General features: G+C 44.1%; 2 protein-coding genes across 4 annotated transcripts in view; both read left to right on the plus strand.

Annotated features, from left to right (window-relative positions):
* The window catches only part of bcr (BCR activator of RhoGEF and GTPase), a 90635-nt gene extending 79031 nt beyond the window's left edge, over nucleotides 1–11604 (plus strand). For all 3 annotated transcript variants that reach the window (XM_076284770.1, XM_076284771.1, XM_076284772.1), the window contains 7 exons: nucleotides 3887–3946; nucleotides 4233–4342; nucleotides 5951–6090; nucleotides 7035–7169; nucleotides 7499–7604; nucleotides 8263–8425; nucleotides 8576–11604. In XM_076284770.1, the coding sequence (XP_076140885.1) occupies nucleotides 3887–3946; nucleotides 4233–4342; nucleotides 5951–6090; nucleotides 7035–7169; nucleotides 7499–7604; nucleotides 8263–8425; nucleotides 8576–8665 (804 nt within the window). In that variant the 3' untranslated portion in view covers nucleotides 8666–11604. The remainder of the gene's footprint in view (nucleotides 1–3886; nucleotides 3947–4232; nucleotides 4343–5950; nucleotides 6091–7034; nucleotides 7170–7498; nucleotides 7605–8262; nucleotides 8426–8575) is intronic.
* Nucleotides 11605–13101: 1497 nt separating this feature from the next.
* The window catches only part of specc1lb (sperm antigen with calponin homology and coiled-coil domains 1-like b), a 34110-nt gene continuing 29537 nt past the window's right edge, over nucleotides 13102–17674 (plus strand). The window contains exon 1 of the mRNA XM_076284774.1: nucleotides 13102–13273. The gene's annotated coding sequence lies outside the window, so the exon portion shown is untranslated. The remainder of the gene's footprint in view (nucleotides 13274–17674) is intronic.

A 17674-nucleotide genomic window follows, 5' to 3' on the forward strand; every position in this document is an offset into this window, starting at 1 on the left:
GAGGGAGAGAGAGAGAGGGAGGGCTTTGTCGACGGGGCAGTTAAAAGGAGTCTGCCACTCTTGTGTGCTGACACATGAGAGATGGGCTGTGATATGAGGATCCAGACGCTGACCTACAGACAAGGTTAAGCTGACGGGGTTTTTTGGGCAGTCAGCGGCGGCTGTGGTGGGGTTGGAGTGTCTGGCTGTGTCCGAGTTCAGTAGGGGACTCCTGCGGACACACACCTGTAGAACCCCCACAGGCTGGCTGCTGTTGCCAGCACCACCACTAGCAGTCTCGCTTCCAGGGAAGCAAGGACACGGCCGGGCTTGGACTGAGGATCAGCAGCCGTACTCGGCTTCACCTGTCGGACCAGCTGGAGAGTGCCAGGGAAAGCGGAGCGGCTAGTAAACAAGCGCTACGGCTCTGTAGCATGGGATTACCTGGGCAATCCGCTACACAAAGCAGCCCCAGCGAAACAGACCAGGAGCTTCTTATCTCCCTGAAGAGGAGCCCGCTGCTCTGAGGCTGATGGTGAAGTTCCCCCTGTTTCACGGCCTGCTGATAAGAGTCCATAGCCAACCGCCGAAGAGGCATGATGATGATGATGATGACGGAGAGCGCACCCCAGAGCCGCTTCCTTCGGGGAGAGAGGTGCCCGCCGTTGGCAGATGCCATCCTCGACACAGAGGAGGGCACGGAGGAGGAGGGCATCGGCAGAGAATCTGTCACCAGGGCAACAGCAGGGGGCAGGGGTACGAAACTGTGGGGGAGAGTTCAGAATGCCCTGCAGAGACGGAAGGACCAAAAGGTTCGGGCAAATACAATAGAATGCAGGATCTTTTGTTATCTTTTGCTCAGTAAATCTAGTTAACATTTTCTAGTTGAACAATATATGTCGGTTCTGTGCATACTCTATTGTTTGTTTATTTGCAAACAATGGTGTTTGGTCAAATGGAAACATGTAAAGTGGAAATAGAAGTATGTCTTTGGTAGGCTTCATTGCAATGTAGTTCCATACCTTAGTTTCTGTGGTTACTCATTCTGTTGAGTGGTCAGTGATACAAGTCATACAATCACCTGGATGAAACGTATACTGAAGTCTGTCCTCTCTCTTTGTCTTTCACCCTGTCTTTCACTCTCTTTTCACCCTGTCTTTCACTCTCTTTTCACTCGTCTTTCACTCTCTTTTCACTCGTCTTTCATTCCCATCTACAACTTCTTCAAGGTGTTTTTGAACCCTACAAGTCAAGTTTATCCTTTCTCTTTTTCTTTATCCTATGGTGTGTGTGTGTGTGTGTGTACTATTTATGTGTGTGTGTGCATTTGCATTTGTTTATGTTCCTGTGTTCCACTTCTCACTCCTGATGAGGACAGACAGGCTGCTGTGATTGAGATGATGAGATTAGTTAGGGGCGAACGCGATCCAACGCCGCACACGACCATATGGAGATTAGGTCCAGGATGAGGATGATGAGGAGAGGAACATGCTGCAGTCTCTCTCTCCAGATGGCCCAATCTCAGAGGGGACTTTGTTTGTTGTGGACTCTGACCAACGGGGCGCTCTCAGGATTATATAAAATGCCAAATTACAGCACCTAGAGTTTGGGGACTGGTGAATTGAAGTTAGAAGCAATTGAAGCATAAGAATGATAAAACTCAAAGCACCATGATGTAATGTCATGCATAACAGTGAGGGTTGTATTACGTAGGGGTGATTGCAGAGGCGATTCTAGGGTCTGTGGGGGCCCCAAGCAAAAATTCCAAGGGGGCCCTACCGACAAGTGTTATCACCATTATGTTATATTACTATTAGGTTATTATGTTAAATAATAAAAATACAAAAAGCGTATTATAAAAATTCTTATATTTTGACATGTATCTCACAAAATATAATTTTGAGTGCATGGTGTATGCACTCATAATGATTCTCTACAACATATTTTTACTGCATTGCCATGAACAAAGTAGAGGCAAAAAAGGGGTTTCTTTGTTGAACAAATTGGGATGCAATGTGAGCCTTGAATTGGATGCCATGCAGGAATTTGCTAGGATCTCAAAAACGAATTATGAACATGCTTTGCCATAGAGAAACACACGATAGCGTTGGATTATAAACATGCTTTGCCACAAAAACAGACAAAAAAATCGTAAACGTGGGGTAAGTCCAGCTATATGAAGTTATTTTGTTATTTTCAGTTATTTTGCTGTCACTTCGTCTGTTTTATAACCCAGAAGGATGTACTTGATATCAAATGATCCTCTTTCATCTGACGTACGTGGCATATCTATCCGATCACGGGTCCGCGAGTAATTCAAACAAGAGTAATGGGTGTGCAGCGTTGGTTTGTGTACATGACATTATTTTGCAGTTACTTCGTCTGTTTTTATAAGTCAAAAGGATCGATATTCATGGTACTAGTGGATAGCCCTGTGTCTCCTCTTTAATCGGATATGCTTGCCATATCTATGCGATCACGGGTTTGCGAGTAATTCAAACGATAGTAATGGGTGAGCAGGTGAACGCAGAGAAGTATAGACTGTAAATATGATGCAATTTGATTTAATTTCATGATTTTCTTTTATTTTCATACTTGATCGTACAGACACGTGCGTAGTCTCGTTGGAAAGCCCCACTTCTGCTCTGTCACACAATAAAAGTCTTTATCTCGCTGCAATGAACAGTTCCGGAGCAATGTAACAAAGAAGAAAGGGTGTGTTTTTTGACGCACTTTGCGTCAATCGGGCAATCTAACAAATCGCGATCAACATGTTATGGCTGACAGCCCTAATACAAACATAACGTTAACCATCTCACTAGTTGTAACTGCCGCTAGCTAGCTGAAGTTTACTGTCGTATAGATGTAGCAAACCATGTTCAATCTTTCTGCCAATTAACATTAGCCTACTATAGCTTCATTGAGTAGGCTAAATGCCAAAATCCGATGTTGATCCGTCATCACTGCACCCTCAATTGACATTTACCACAGTTGCCTAAATATGTGCAGATTCTTTGAACTTTTTTGAACACAGATCCGCTGTTCATAAGGCCATAGCATAGGGCCTACATATGTACAGATGTAGCCTACTGTTTGTACAACAGGGCAGGAGCACGCAAAATACATCATTCAATCTCTATGGACGAAATTCTCGCTTGACCCACCGGCAAACGCGCTGAGACCAGGTCGGGGCCCCCTAGCGGCTCGGGGCTCCAAGCAGTTGCCTGGTTTGCCTGTTGACAAGGTGCGCCTCTGGGTGATTGTAGCATAGCTAAGGAACTTGGCTAACAGCTTGAGGGTTCAATTTCAGGCTGCCACTGTTGTGTCCTTGAGCAAGACACTTAACCCCGAGTTGCTCTGGGGAAACTGTCCCTGGTAAGAACTGATGTATACAAGTTGCTTAGGATTTGGTGTGCTTGTCCAGAAGCTGTGTTAGGAAAAAATAGTAAAATCTTCATCCTTTAGGGGGGAAAATGAATGCTTCTGTGTATTTGGTGCATTGTGAAATGTTCCAGTCTCCATACTCCACTGAGTGTCTGGACTGTGCTCCCTGTAGTTTTGGCATGTAGAGAGGACCACCTTCACTGGACAGATGTTGGTTCAAAATCTCAGGCAACTTCCAAGAAATGTTTACCACTTTTGTCTGTAGTCTGTAACAAACATGACATTAATCCGTAATCAATCTTTGCCGTCTGCAAATCAATCAACAGCTATAACTGTAATTGAGTAACAGTCCCTTCCAAATACATTTTCAAATTCAAAATTCACTTCAAAGTTCAAAATACATCTGGAATGGATGGATGGAAACATAGCTAGTGTTTTGGTAAATCTCTAGTGATGGCTGCCATGCTGGTGGGTATGGATGTACATGTATGTGTAACACCTGCTCTCTTTCTGTCCCTCTCAGTTGGACCCTCAGACCCTCCAGGGCAAAGACTGGCAGAGGACCGTCATTCCTATGAATGGGGTGAGTGCACCGCACCGAACACACACACACACACACACACAGAAAGATAGAGAGAGAGAGAGAGAGAGAGAGAGAGAGAGAGAGAGAGAGATACATACACACACATCTCAAGGCACAAAATTTGGTCAATTAGCTAATGTCTCCAAATGTTTCCAAGGATTAGCCATCTTAAATGCAGCTGCTCATGAGATTTCAGCGCCATGCTTTATCATTTCCTATACATTACATGGTACATTTCTTATAGGCTCTCAGGGTCACTCGGGTGCTCTTGTGTGCTGTGTTTTAGATTGAGGTGAAGCTGTCCATGAAGTTCACCAGCCGTGAGTTCAGCCTGAAGAGGATGCCTTCATGCAGGGAGCTGGGCGTGTTTGGTGTCAAGATCTCCGCAGTGACCAAGTGAGTAAAACACACGAGGACCAAATCGCCAAACACTGTGTCTCACTTATTCACATGTCTTCATCAGTTACGTGGCAGAAAGTTCTAGAGTAAATAACTGTGTTAGTCTGTATAGCAACACTCAATCCCCTCTATGACTATGGGGTCATGGAACTGTGCTAGGCACCTGTGAGAAGTGTTAGCACCTGCTTAGGGCTTTTCTGTGCGAGTGCCCCTGTGTGCTGGGCTGGCCTAGGTGTTGAGTGATTGGCAGGCCCCACGCCAGGCAGGTATAGCCCAGGAGTGCATGTGCCGGCCACTCACAGAGCCAGCTGGCCAGCGCTGATCCCATCCAAGCCGACAGCCCTAATCTGAGAGCCAAGCAAAGCTAAGGGGACGAGCACCAACCCCAAGCAACCCTGGCCTCCACCACCACCACCACCACCACCCTCTGCCCCCACCCTACCCACTGCACTCATCACCTCCCTGAGCCTCTCAGGCCTGGATAATCCCCTCAATATCCCCAAGCCACCTACTCTTATACCTCCACCCCTCACCCCCACCTCTGTCCCCCCCTTCCTGCCCAAGCAGGGCCCCTCTCTGTCAGCAGCTCCTGCATACCCAGTGCCCGTGGATGAAGGCCTGTGAGGCAGCCAAGTGCAACACAAGGCCAGTCACTTAGAGGCTGTGGGGCTATAGAGAAACTAATTGGCTGCTGTTAGCGGTCACATGGAAAATAATTAAATGGTGTTCTGGATGTATTTGCATAAAACATGATGTCTAAATAGATTTTGCCTTGGGAGTTTTATGACAAACAGTGCTATACACTTGAAATAAGGCAATGTAGGAAAATAGAGATATAAGTCCATTGAGTCTTGAATTTCCCCTAGGGATCAATAAAGTATATCTATCTATCTATCTATCTATCTATCTATCTATCTATCTATCTATCTATTGCACACAGGCAAGTTTGTGGAAGTGTGTGTGTGTGTGTATTATAGTTTCAGTGTTTTGAAAGTGTGTGTGTGTGTGTGTGTGTGAAAGAGAGAGAGAGAGAGAGTGTGTGTGTTGATGATTGACACTAATGAAGATTGCTGGTAATGAGCACTTTAATAGTTTTAGGGAACAAAGCTCATTAAGGGTGTAGAGACAACATGTCACTATCACCACCAACAAGAGCTGCACTTGTACCGATGCTGTGTGCTGTCGAGCAGAAAGGGTTAAACTGTCTAACGGCCAAGAACGTGGCATTGTGCACTCACGCACACCAAGTGTCTGCAATTAAGAGATGATCTTCTCCACAGCGCACAGTTGAATTCACACAGTGTCTATTTGAATTATTGTTGTTCATATGGACGTAAGGTAGACAAAATAACAAAGTTGGATGTAACATACACTTTTCAATAGGTGCCATCATTTGTTATGGATTATTGATATGAATAAAATCTGCTTTGTGATGCTAATTATTTGTGTGCAAATAAAAAGATAATCTACTTCTGTTCTGTTGAATTTACATGTTGTGAATGAATACTGAACATGCATACTGACTGTGAGGTGCAATTTTGATTGTATTACCATAAATTGTATGAGCATTAATAATGAATGTATTAATATGGTCTTCCCCTCCAGGCGTGAGCGATCCAAGGTGCCCTACATTGTGCGTCAGTGCTTAGAAGAGATTGAAAGGCGGGGCATGGAGGAAGTGGGCATCTATCGCGTCTCTGGAGTGGCCACAGATATCCAGGCCCTGAAAACAGCCTTTGACACAAGTGAGTGCCAACTAGAGCCCAAAAAATCAAGCCCGACCCAACCCGAGCCCGTGCACATTGTGCCCGAGCCCGACCCGGCCCGACACGTTAACTGTAATTATGAGCCCGAGTCCGATTTAAACCCGACATTTTTTAAATACATGGGCCATTATAACTGACGTTCTCAACTACAATTCCGAGCTGTTTGAGCTACAGAAATCCGTTTAGAGGACATTGAGAGGATATTAAAGTATTTTTGCTATAGGTGAACATCGTGCGCACTTAATGCCCGCAACAAAGCATAGCCTACCTGACAAATGCATACCTCCGACTTTTCTCTAAACTTCCTCGAAGTTATTTCTCCTGTTTTCATTTTTTTTCTTTACATCTTCAAGCTTCACGTTGCACTTAAGCTACACAATACAGCACAGCAGGCCCGGTGTGATGTGTGCGAGTGGAGAAGCTGCGCAGGTGTTGCGCAGATGACATTACAATTGACATTTTGTAACTCTGAGCCTAACTTTTATAACTTTGTATACACTTGTTACTTAGGCCTACTTTGATAAATATAAAATATTTCTGAGTCTGACTATGGCATAGCTTTAGCTCCCCACCCAAGTAGGCTAATGATTAGAAAAAAAAAAAAAGCAAGCTTGATCAAGGACCCGGCCCGGCCCGGCCCGAGGATAGTGGCTGGAAATATCGGCCCGACCCGGCCCTCGGGCTCGGGCAGAGAATCTAAACTCTAGTGCCAACCGCCATCTCTTTCACAACACTGCTTATGTCTAGCTACCTATGCGCCAATTATTAACACATGTATATGTATAATGTGGAAGTCCAAAGATGAATCCTCAGGAAAGAACACCTAACCTTATCTTTTGCAATGTTTTAAGACCGGGAAAACTCAAGACAAACAGAAAACTGTAACGTTGCACTCTTTCTCTATGCCGTCTTCTCCCTCACAGATAATAAAGATGTGTCGGTTATGATGAGTGAGATGGATGTCAACGCCATCGCTGGCACACTGAAGCTGTATTTCCGGGAGCTTCCGGAGCCCCTTTTCACTGATGAGCTGTACCCCAACTTCGCTGGTGGCATCAGTGAGTACCTCCCTGCCCTCTCCGCCATGTTGCTGTTGTTGAGTATAATACTCTACTCTATAGTACTTCAGTTGACCATGACTGTGACCACGACTATGCTTCAACTGACAATAATCATAGTAGCCTATACTATACTCAGTGGCAACCCCAAATAAAAGCCAGGGGAATCTACAGTATATTCCTCAGAATTAAACAAATGATATAACAATATAGATGAAAAATAAACATTAGTAAAACATTTGTATACTTCAACTGACCATGACCTTGGTTTCCTATACTTCAATTGACCATGTTTCTCACATAGTGGTTTCATTTGTCTGTGTGTGCAGCCCTGTCTGATAGCGTTGCCAAGGAGAGCTGCATGCTGAACCTGCTGCTCTCTCTGCCGGAGCCCAACCTGGTCACCTTCCTGTTCCTGCTGGATCATTTGAAGAGGTACCCAGACCACCCACTTCACTGCAGAACACAAACTTTAATACATATAATTGTATACACTCATACACACATGCACACACACCATATACACAAAGCACTTGCAGTGCACTACAACATGGCCATTCAATTAACACAGCATGCAGAAAAATACAACCTTGACAACATACTGACCCTATAAATAGCAGCTTTAAAAAGCATCAGTAATATGAATTGATGTGAAGAAATAGGTTAAAAGGTAAAAAAGTGAGTTAACTAAAAGCTCTCATATACAGGGATGTTCTCAGGTCTCTTAGATGTTTACAGAATTGGCCTGTTTGATGTACAGAGGTAGGGTGTTTCATAGCTTCAGTGCATAATGGAAAAAAGCAGCTTCTCCACTTTGTTGTGGAGCACTTTGCCACAATTAAAAGATTAGCATTGGAAGATCCAGACGCGTCCTAAGCTATGTAAGAGTATAATGTAGCCTATGTTTTTCTGTCAGTCATATATTGTATAGAATATCCATAATGAATGCAGAATTGTATGAGACTGCATTTAGTTATTATGTAAACCGAACCGGACGGAAGTAGCCTAGGGTTTCTCGAATAAGGTGGATACTGTAGATATGTGTTGCTGTAGAACATTGTTAACTCATCTGCATTGACCCTTGTGTCCTCAGGATTGCGGAGAAGGAGTGCATCAATAAGATGTCCCTGCATAACCTGGCCACTGTCTTTGGCCCCACCCTGCTACGGCCATCCGAGAAGGACAGCAAGATCCCCACCAACCCCACCCAGCCCATCACAATGGGAGACAGCTGGTCACTAGAGGTCATGTCGCAGGTAAGCCCTCTCTCACAGTGAACCATCTCTTTCTCCATTGTCTCCCCCTTTCTCTGACTTTCAACTAGTTGGTTGAAATGTTTGTGAGCCTATTTGACAGATTATGTTTGAGCACTCCAGTGTATGACTGTCTCTCCCATTCTCTCTCAGGTCCAGGTTCTGCTCTACTTCCTCCAGCTTGAGACCATCCCCACCCCAGACAGCAAACGACAGAGCATCCTCTTCTCCACAGAGGTGTAGGGCGAGTGCCACCAACCTCTCCGAACAGTAACTGCTAGATCAGGACACAAGGCTGGAACACTTGCTGTGTGGCCACTGGTGTATAAGTAACAAAAGGCACAAACAGTCTTCTCTCCTGCTTATTTTGGAAGGCGCCAGAAACTTGTCAACTCGGACTGTAAGCTCCAGCCATGGCCACCAGATGGCGCCAGTTACCTCTGCACAGACCTGAAGAGGGCAGCGCTATCTCTCCTCCTCCTCCTCTTTACCCCTCACCACGTTCATACGCACCAATCTCCCCCCTTGTGACAAACACACCGCCACCGTCCGTGTGTCTGCGCGACTCTTCACACCACATACTACAGACTATGGGTCTCCAACATCCAACCGCGCTCCAGGCTGCTTTGGTCAGTTTATGTCCGCTGTACAGGATGCCAGCGCCTCTGTCGTGTGTCTAGAGTAGGCTACTCTCTCACTGGCTCTCGAGCCTTGCTGAGCAGCTCGTCGTGGTGGGTAGTTTGTTGCGTTTTAGTCCTGTGTCCCTTGTTTGGCTTTTCTTTTCTGGTGTTCGTGTGATATTTCTGAACTTACTGTAAAAGATAACTGGCCGAAAAAGCACTGCTCCTTTGCCTCCAGCATTGTAGTTCAGTACTGTACAGTGAAATGTCTCAAGTACTGTGGATTATATTTTGCCAAAGGGAGAAATCTGAGGGTTTCTTTTTTTCATTGATTTGTGATTCCGAGGGTTTATACTAATGAAGAATTCAGGCGCTGAAAAAATTATGGTTATATGTATGATATGAGTAACTATGACATCCCATCCACTTCACTCATGGACACTAATTTGTAGAAGTCTATCAGATTCGTTATCTTTTTTTTTGGACAATCATCTTTAATGTAATAGTGGAGTCCGTCCCCCACCCAATCTTATGAAAAAATCCTGCACCATTTTGCCATTGAGTTAATGCAGTGCGTTCTTTTGCCAGTTGCTTTTCATTTGACACAACGAGGAGTTGACACCACCATGAAGAGCTGCCACGCACATAAGACCTCAAAAGGATGACAAGGGAGTGACGAGCACTTGGGAAGCTGCTCCCCTTAGGAGCGCATGCCTGAGTCATCCGATGCAGTTTGTTTGTTGAGCTCAGCCCTGGACTTACACAACATTGTGAATGGGCTGTGCAGACCAGTGACAGACACTAATGGGAAACGGGAGAAATGTGTGTGTGTGTGTGTGGGTGTGTGTATCTGTGTGTGTTTGTGTGCATGTTTTGGTTTGTGTAGTAGGGGTGCTGAACTCAGTATAACTGGAGGACGAACATTGTACTCTCTCATTGCTGAGTGTCTGCATAGCATTGATCACATTTCCATTTTTGTCAGTAAATCTAAAGCAGTGTCTTTTGCTCTGTCATTTAGTTTTTTTTGTCTTGCAGGACACAACATCCCCACAGAGACATGCCTGAACGTATAGGAATTGTTCCACTTTGTGTTAAGCCCCTTTCTTAGGAGGCTTATGAATCAATGTTCAACACCATTGTTGGATTTCTGTGATGGTCCTGCCAAAATGTTTTGTATTTTTATTTTAGAAAGAAGAAAAATGTCAGAATTGTGTCTGTACATAAGCATAAAAGTTTTGCTCTTTTTCTTTATTTTTATTGTGTTATCTCATTGATAATTTATTATTTGGGATTTATTTGAGATTGTAATGAAGGAAATGATGAATAAGCCTAATTCATCTGAAGGAACCAAGTGAGCTGAAAAAAAAAACAGGACCAATCTCTTTCTTGTTACATGTTCACCGTGAAGTTTCAACTGGTTGGAGCGAAACGCTCTTTCTCCTCACCTTTGGAAGGATTGCTATTAAGGGGACAAAACCCTTCACCTTTCCCCTATAAGCGGCCTACTCTGTTCAGAGTGTTGTGTACTCTTGGCAGTCACTATAGCTCCACACCGATGCATTTTGACAGAAGAGAGATTGTGCACTCCAGGCAAGGTGGCGCGAGGACCAGCAAGTCCCTGCTATCCCTAGTATTGGCACTTCTGTGTGTCTGCACAGTAGATGTTCCCCTGTCTGTGGATGAGGGGAAACGCAGAGGCCTGGTTGTGTAAAACTTGTATGTCTTGCTCTGTGTTACTTCAATAATACAATACAGCAGTGCCTCTGTCATTGTGTAAGACGTTTTAAGTGTTTTAAGTAATGCTGTATATTAGACAATACTCTTTTTGTCAATGATATGAGATGTCCTTTTTAGACAGACAGAGAGAGAGAGAAGTTGGAGAAGAAAACTGGATGCTTCATTGAGTTATTTTTTTCTTTTGGAGGACAGTAGTATACAATCTTCGGCCCTGTTAACCTCTCACAGTCTCCTTACTGTGCCAATACAGTGTCACGCTGCTCGATCCTCTCCTGACAAATAAACTCAGTTATAATAAGTTAATGTTCCCTCGCTTGTCCTACACTGTTTGTAAAATTGGATTGGACACATGATTGTGTCAGAACTCCTGATTGGACAGATTTGTGAGGAGATGCTGTCATTGGTTACTGGACATCAGAAGGAACTGCCTGGAATAGTGTGATGTAAGGAAACAAGAGAGGCTTTAGTGATTTGGTTTAACATGCAGGCATGTTTATTAAAGAAGCTTTTCTTTCTCTCTTCTGATCTGTGTTTTCTTAAACGTGTTGTCCTTCTGTATGATGTTCTAATGACAGAATACACCTACTGTATATACGCTACTGTAGGATGATGTACAAACAAACCTGGAAATCATTTGAGGTAACATCTGCAACAATAAGATGGAAAAGGAAAGAAATAATCCTTTTTTTGGTTTGCATACTGTTCTGACAGCTGTTAAGATGAAAGAAATACTGAAAGATATCTTCATGCTTCATATCATACTTAAAATGTCACTTTTTTGTTTAGCAGTGAAACCAACTGTATACTGTTGGAGTGCATTCCAAAATATACATTTTGAAGGAAATGAGTCTCTGTATTTTTTGTTCTCTAATTTTCTTTGAAGTTACTAAAACCCTTGTATTTTATTAATGTTTCTGTTGGAACTGAAAAGAACAGATATGATGATTAAAAAAAGTTAACTGAATATTCTTAAAAAATATCAAACATCCATAGACTACAGTGCGACTTAGACCACTGCAATGTGCGGATGTCAATAACAACCTACCATGCCTTGTGAACTGAGGAGTGAATACAGTCCTAACTACACGTGCATATTTAAAAACTGATGAAAGGGGCGATTAAGCGTATGTGAGAATGAAAGCCTGTGCATTCACCATTCATCTCAGGCCCTTTGATCTGGATAATTGGAGCCCATTGAGCGTGAAGGTACGCCCCTTCGTCTCTACTCATGACCCTCTGGTCCATCTGGTTCCCTACCATCCTAGAGCTGACCTCAACACATCCTGAAATAGACAAGACTGTGGAGGGGAGAGAGCTGGGGTGATGCCCCCTCCCTCAACCTTTGGGTATGAGCTTTAGAAATGTTCCCACAGTTCATGCTAAACGTTACGTTTGGCAAAACATGTCAGGCCACACGTTCCATGTCTGAGGGGGTGAGGAGGATATGTCATGGGAGGGATAAGTCATAGGCCTATGATTTCATGCTATAATAAGTAAGGGAAACATGATAACAAATGTGTTTCTCTTCAGACATTATGTTCATATTTTAGAATATCTTGACCATATGGACATTATATTCCCTTTTCCCATCATCCATCTGAGAAATGCTTATAGTTAAGAGTAGATGTGTTTGGGAAAGAGTGAGAAAATGACTCAGCTCACATACAATACAGTGCATGTGCTCATTTGTTATTTACATTTTTAATCTTTGTATCTTATATGCATCATTATGTGACTAGGCTATGTCTACTGCAGGGGTTTTAAACCAATGATCTGCCCACTGGTGGTGTGTGAATGCCTTAATAGTGGTCCCTGACCCTGACTGTTCATATAGTTTCACGGTGGAAATCACTTTTTTTTTTTACTGTGGTGGTCCCTAGGTTTTTTCCTGGTTCAGTGTGTGTGTGTGTGTGTGTTTATTAAATTAATCTAAGTTCATGCAGCACAGCCTTAACAGCCAGCAAAATAAGGATGAATAAGTAAGGATGTAGCTCTACCTGATGGTTATAAGAATTATTTCCCCTAAATCAGTCATATTCTGCTGCGGCGTATTTTCTTCTGACAGCAATAGGCCTAAGGATAGTTCCACAGAATAATGTTACAGAAATAGAACCATTAGCAAACTGTTAGTAAGTGATGCTATTCTGGTAGTGTAAGTGGATATGTGTTGCCTACGTGTGCTTGTAGCTCTCTGGTGAATGATGTGCACATTCAAGTCAATCCAGGGCGAAGCTCATTAGCGATGGCTTTCAGGGAGTTCAGAGTCGATATCCCACAATTCCATGCGCTCTCACTACGATCAGAGAGGCGAACGCTCTAGAATTGGGAAACATTCCCTTCTCCGGGACTCCTGTCAAGAGATGGGAAGCGTATGCTGTCGCCACCGGCCTGCCTGGGTGTATGCGAGTGTGGATTTCAGCATCACAAGACCGCACTTTTGATTATATCATTCAAAGTAGATTCATTTTCTGGGCGAGAAAGGGAACTAACTGAGGTAACGTAGATAAAATGCCTGTCTTGTGCTTCTCTAGCTCAGTAACATTACGTTAGCTATCTGCTTTGCATGCATGCTGGATGTAAAGTCCAGGCCCAGTGAAAGTGAAACAAACCGTTTTCAACATTTTTGAGTAGGTTGTTTAAGACTTATTACGACTTTCAATTGGGTCTGGTGATTTTGTATTACCTGGGTTGTGTATCGTTTGCCATTAGCCAAGATTTGCTTTGGCTAGTCTACTGCCGTCGTGCCTAGTCTTTTCCTTCGTTTTCTTTCTGCCGGGTAACGTTTACGTTAGGCTTAAACTAAACGTTACCTGGATTGCTGATGAGCTCAAGATTATTAGACCGATAGTCCTTGCTTTCTTGGGAGATAAATGATCATCTAATAAACCTCTTATCTGCAATTAAGTTACACCTCAAAGCCTACAGCATGCACTTTAAACACCACCCTTCTTTGCGGTTAAATCAAGCATCTTCAGGGCATGTTTTAGCAGTAACCTGTCTAATGTTAACCAGTATGTTACATAGGCTATGTTTTGACACCCCACTTTGAAGCCCCCTTTTGTGATAAGTTTATTCTGCTTGCCTTTGCGGCAACCCATGCTTCTGGGAAATATTTGTAAGACCACCCAGCTGAGCCCTAAGTAGACCAGCTGGTTTGTTTCGGTTCCCACACAATATTTTTGACTATTTGGGTAAGAACACTGGTCATTAAAACTTCACTGACATTAACATAATCAGTAAAATTATATCAGCCTACTTGACTACATTCATGCATGATGTGTTCATTTGATTAGCGGAACAAGGTTCTTCTTTGAATGTGTGTTAATGCAGCGTTGTGATTTCCCATAATATGAACTGCACTGACAGCACAGCTAGCAAGCCAGTTTTAAACCTAAAACGTGAGTCAGGCCTATTTAGTAAACTCCTGTGTTGACTCTAAGAGTGCACAGCACATTCCACCCTTCACAATGTCCCAAAACATCCCAGGCATCCTCCTCCCTGAGTGGACAAACACAGGGGAGTAGTGGCCCCACTATTATTTCAGCTCATCCAGCATTCATTTCAGTTGGGACCCCGCCACATTCACTGTGGACTGAGTGACTGGGGTCATGTTTAGGGGCAGATTGTGGAGTTGGATGTCATGGGAGGCATGTGCTAGTTAGTGTGTTGCGTCTGTGGCTCATGGTTGTATTATTGAATTACGAAGATGTCTGTTAAATCTTTTCAGACTCAAGGGGCTAATTTGTGTCTGTGTCTATATCAGTATATTATATAGCCATTTTGCGGTCTTTTCTTGTTTGTGTGTGTACGTCCATGTATTTGATCGTTTCATAGTGGAGCATATGACACAGAGGAAACGGCTTAAGTCTACCTCCAACATGGACATTAGGAATGTCTTGGGATGATATGATCAGCCCCTGCAATTTGTCATCCCCACTCATTCATTGGCACAGCTGTGTCACAGTGTCAGGCTGTAATCCAGGAGCACCAGCCCTGCCTGCCACATCACTCCACTGGACTGCCCAGTGAGGGAGAACTTTTCACACGGCCTGGTTGAAGCGCTGACTGTCCCATGCGTCCATCCATCCCACACTGTCCACATAAGGTTACTCCGGCGCTTTGGAGGTTTTTGGTGATACTTCCTTCTGGTCCACCATACTGTTCTAAGCTGAACCTCATGTCACCACCATGGGCATCTGTGGACACAGCCTAATGACAAGCTTCAGCCCATTTGTGGTTTTGGCCTACAGACGGTCTTCTCAGTGCAGACATGCCCTGTTTCTCTCTTTCTCTCTCTCACTCTCTCTCCCAATCTATCTTTGTAATTTCTCTCACACTAGCGCATTATCCAGTCTCTCATGCCAGTATCCAGCATGCCTTGAGGAGTGACTGTTCTGGCAGCCCAGCTAGGTGATATCAAATACAATCACTGAACCAGAACTCCAGTAGGCTACAATGTAGACTACTAGGCCATTACTGCCTGACTATGTTAAGGAAGTGCTTTATCGTAAGATTAGGATGGGCATTTGGAATTCTTCCAATCTGAGTGTGTAGTATGTGAATGTCTATCCCCCCCCCTTTGCCAAAGTGTGTTTATAGATTAGTGGACCCCCCTCTGGGAGCTTTGATTGAGATATCTGCTATTGGGTTTAACAAGGTTGAGCGGATGTAGTCGCTGGCAGACGCAGTGGGGGGAATCCTGACCCAGATGTGTCTCCTACTCATCCTCCCCCGGCGACGTCCACTCTTGGACAAACCCTTTTGATAACCCGACCTCTTTGCTTGCTGATTTCCTCACCCGTTTTTAATGGACAGTTTTAATGGTCAAAAATACAAAAGATTTGCCTAATGTTAACTTTTGTTGTAGGCGTATTTGACACAATATCATAGGGAACTACACGCTCCAGAAATGGTAGCTTCGTTCAGAGGAAGTTCAGATAATGAACTGAGATGACGAAGCACTAAAAGGATCAATTCCATGGCAGTGTCTCTCTCTCAAAGTTAATGTCAGATATTGCAAAAGAACATTGAGGGGCTTCAACCAAACCCTGATCAGCTCCATCTTCCCTGAGGTTAAAAATAAACATTGCTGTCAAAAATTCCCAGTTCATCTCTGAGGAAGATGAAGTAACTCTTATTTTGGAACAGCCAGGGATGTTCTCATTCGTTCAGGACGGCATGTCCAGATACCTGGATCCCTTTAGCCCTGCTCTTCTCAAAGGAATTTACCCTCCAAGTCCAGGCTCCTGACTGACCCTGTGCTCACACAGGTCTAATCTTATGTAACATGATTTGTAGCCTGTCCTCACCTGTCGGTCTCCATATTCATTTGAGAGGGAAAAAAAACACTTTTCTCGAAAGTCGAAAGTATGAGTGGCGCCAGCGTACTGTAGCATGGGACTGTTTGATATTTGATGGGACGCTGATAACTGTCAAGGTTTCCTCCACAGCAGGCCAATGAAAAGCATTCCTGGTTGAGATCTGTTTTCACCTCTGCCCGTAATTGATGGTTGTCTAGTCTGGTGGATGGGGCCCACATGAAATTTCCATGAAGAAGGTAAAAAAGAAGGTGTGTGTGTGAGAGAGAGAGATGGAGAGAGAGATTGGAATTGAAATGGTGCTAAAGTTGTGTTTATGTTACTCCTGTGTATATCTAGGCTGTGCAGTATGGAGTAGAAAAAACCTAGCCTAGCTTTTAACATAAACAATAGCATCACCTGGTATTGGTATGTGAATTTGGTCCTAGTTTTTGGCAAAGTCACAGGAGCTCCAGCTAGTTTGTGCTAGAGCTGGAGGAGCCCACTGACTTCAGCATATAGGCTAAACGGTATCCTCAAGGCCCTCCCAAAGGAGTAAAGGTAGCAGGGCCGAGTTGTAAATAGCTCTCGCGGACGTGACTTTCATGCGTTATTGGCTGCTCTGAGACCGACCACGCAGTACAGGTTGAGGGCAGACTGAGCGAAGTCAGGATGAAGGTCAACGTTTAGTGGGTCAGCAGGAAGTTCCGTCTGTGTGCTCGTGGGCATTGCATGGGCCCTCCCTGCCACTAACCCCCTAAACCTACATACAGCGTCTGTTTTTCCTGTTCCATGAAACAAGGCCCTGTTTAAGAAACGTTCCCCTGGTGTTGTGCAGCATTAGCCGTCCCCCAACAGTCTTAGGAGGAAAAGCCATTTGGCATGTCTGTCTCACCCCCGACTCGGCAAATAAACACACAAACCACTTAAACACATGTGGCACAGTCAGTAGCACAACGTCTGCTGTTTGTGAACTAGGCTAAGCCTGAAAGAAATAACGTGTGTGTGTGTGTTTGTGACTGTGTAGAAGCCATGTGACTAGTATCGAAGACGGGGGGGGGGGGGGGGTGGTTTTTCAGTTGAACTTGTGATGTGGAATGCGTGAGGGAGTAGTATTGCTTTGTGAAAAGACACATGCAGGGCCTCTGAATACCGGGGTTGTAAGAGAGACTGGGATGACTAGTTTTGTGTCTTCTGGGTCCTCCACATGCATGCAAAGCTCTTCTCAGGGAAATAAATCAGGACAAGGTCTTAGCTCTCGTTCTGGATCTTCATTTAGGGTCTTAATTGGGATTTCAAAGCCAGACCAGTGCATTTCCATTGTGAAATGCTCTTTTTGTTCAGTCCAGTCTTGAGTGAATGGAGTTCTCATGGTGAATTGTCTGGGACCACTGTATAGTACACAAGCAAAGTGAGACTGAAGAGGAGGCTGTATTATTTGTGTATTGAATGAGTGGACATTGGACCATACAAACTTTCTCTCTCTCTCTCTCTCTCTCAAACATGCACACAAGGCTGTGATTGCTCCGACCAAATGGTGTTCCTCTGCAGTACACTCACACAATGACCTATTAAGTCTTTTTTTCCCATTGAGTCAG

The sequence above is a fragment of the Alosa pseudoharengus genome, unplaced genomic scaffold, assembly GCF_046254945.1.
Source record: "Alosa pseudoharengus isolate Yale_2024_CS ecotype anadromous, Long Island Sound unplaced genomic scaffold, YU_APseudo_1.1 YU_APseudo_1.1_scf_14, whole genome shotgun sequence".
In the NCBI taxonomy this organism is placed as follows: domain Eukaryota; kingdom Metazoa; phylum Chordata; class Actinopteri; order Clupeiformes; family Clupeidae; genus Alosa; species Alosa pseudoharengus.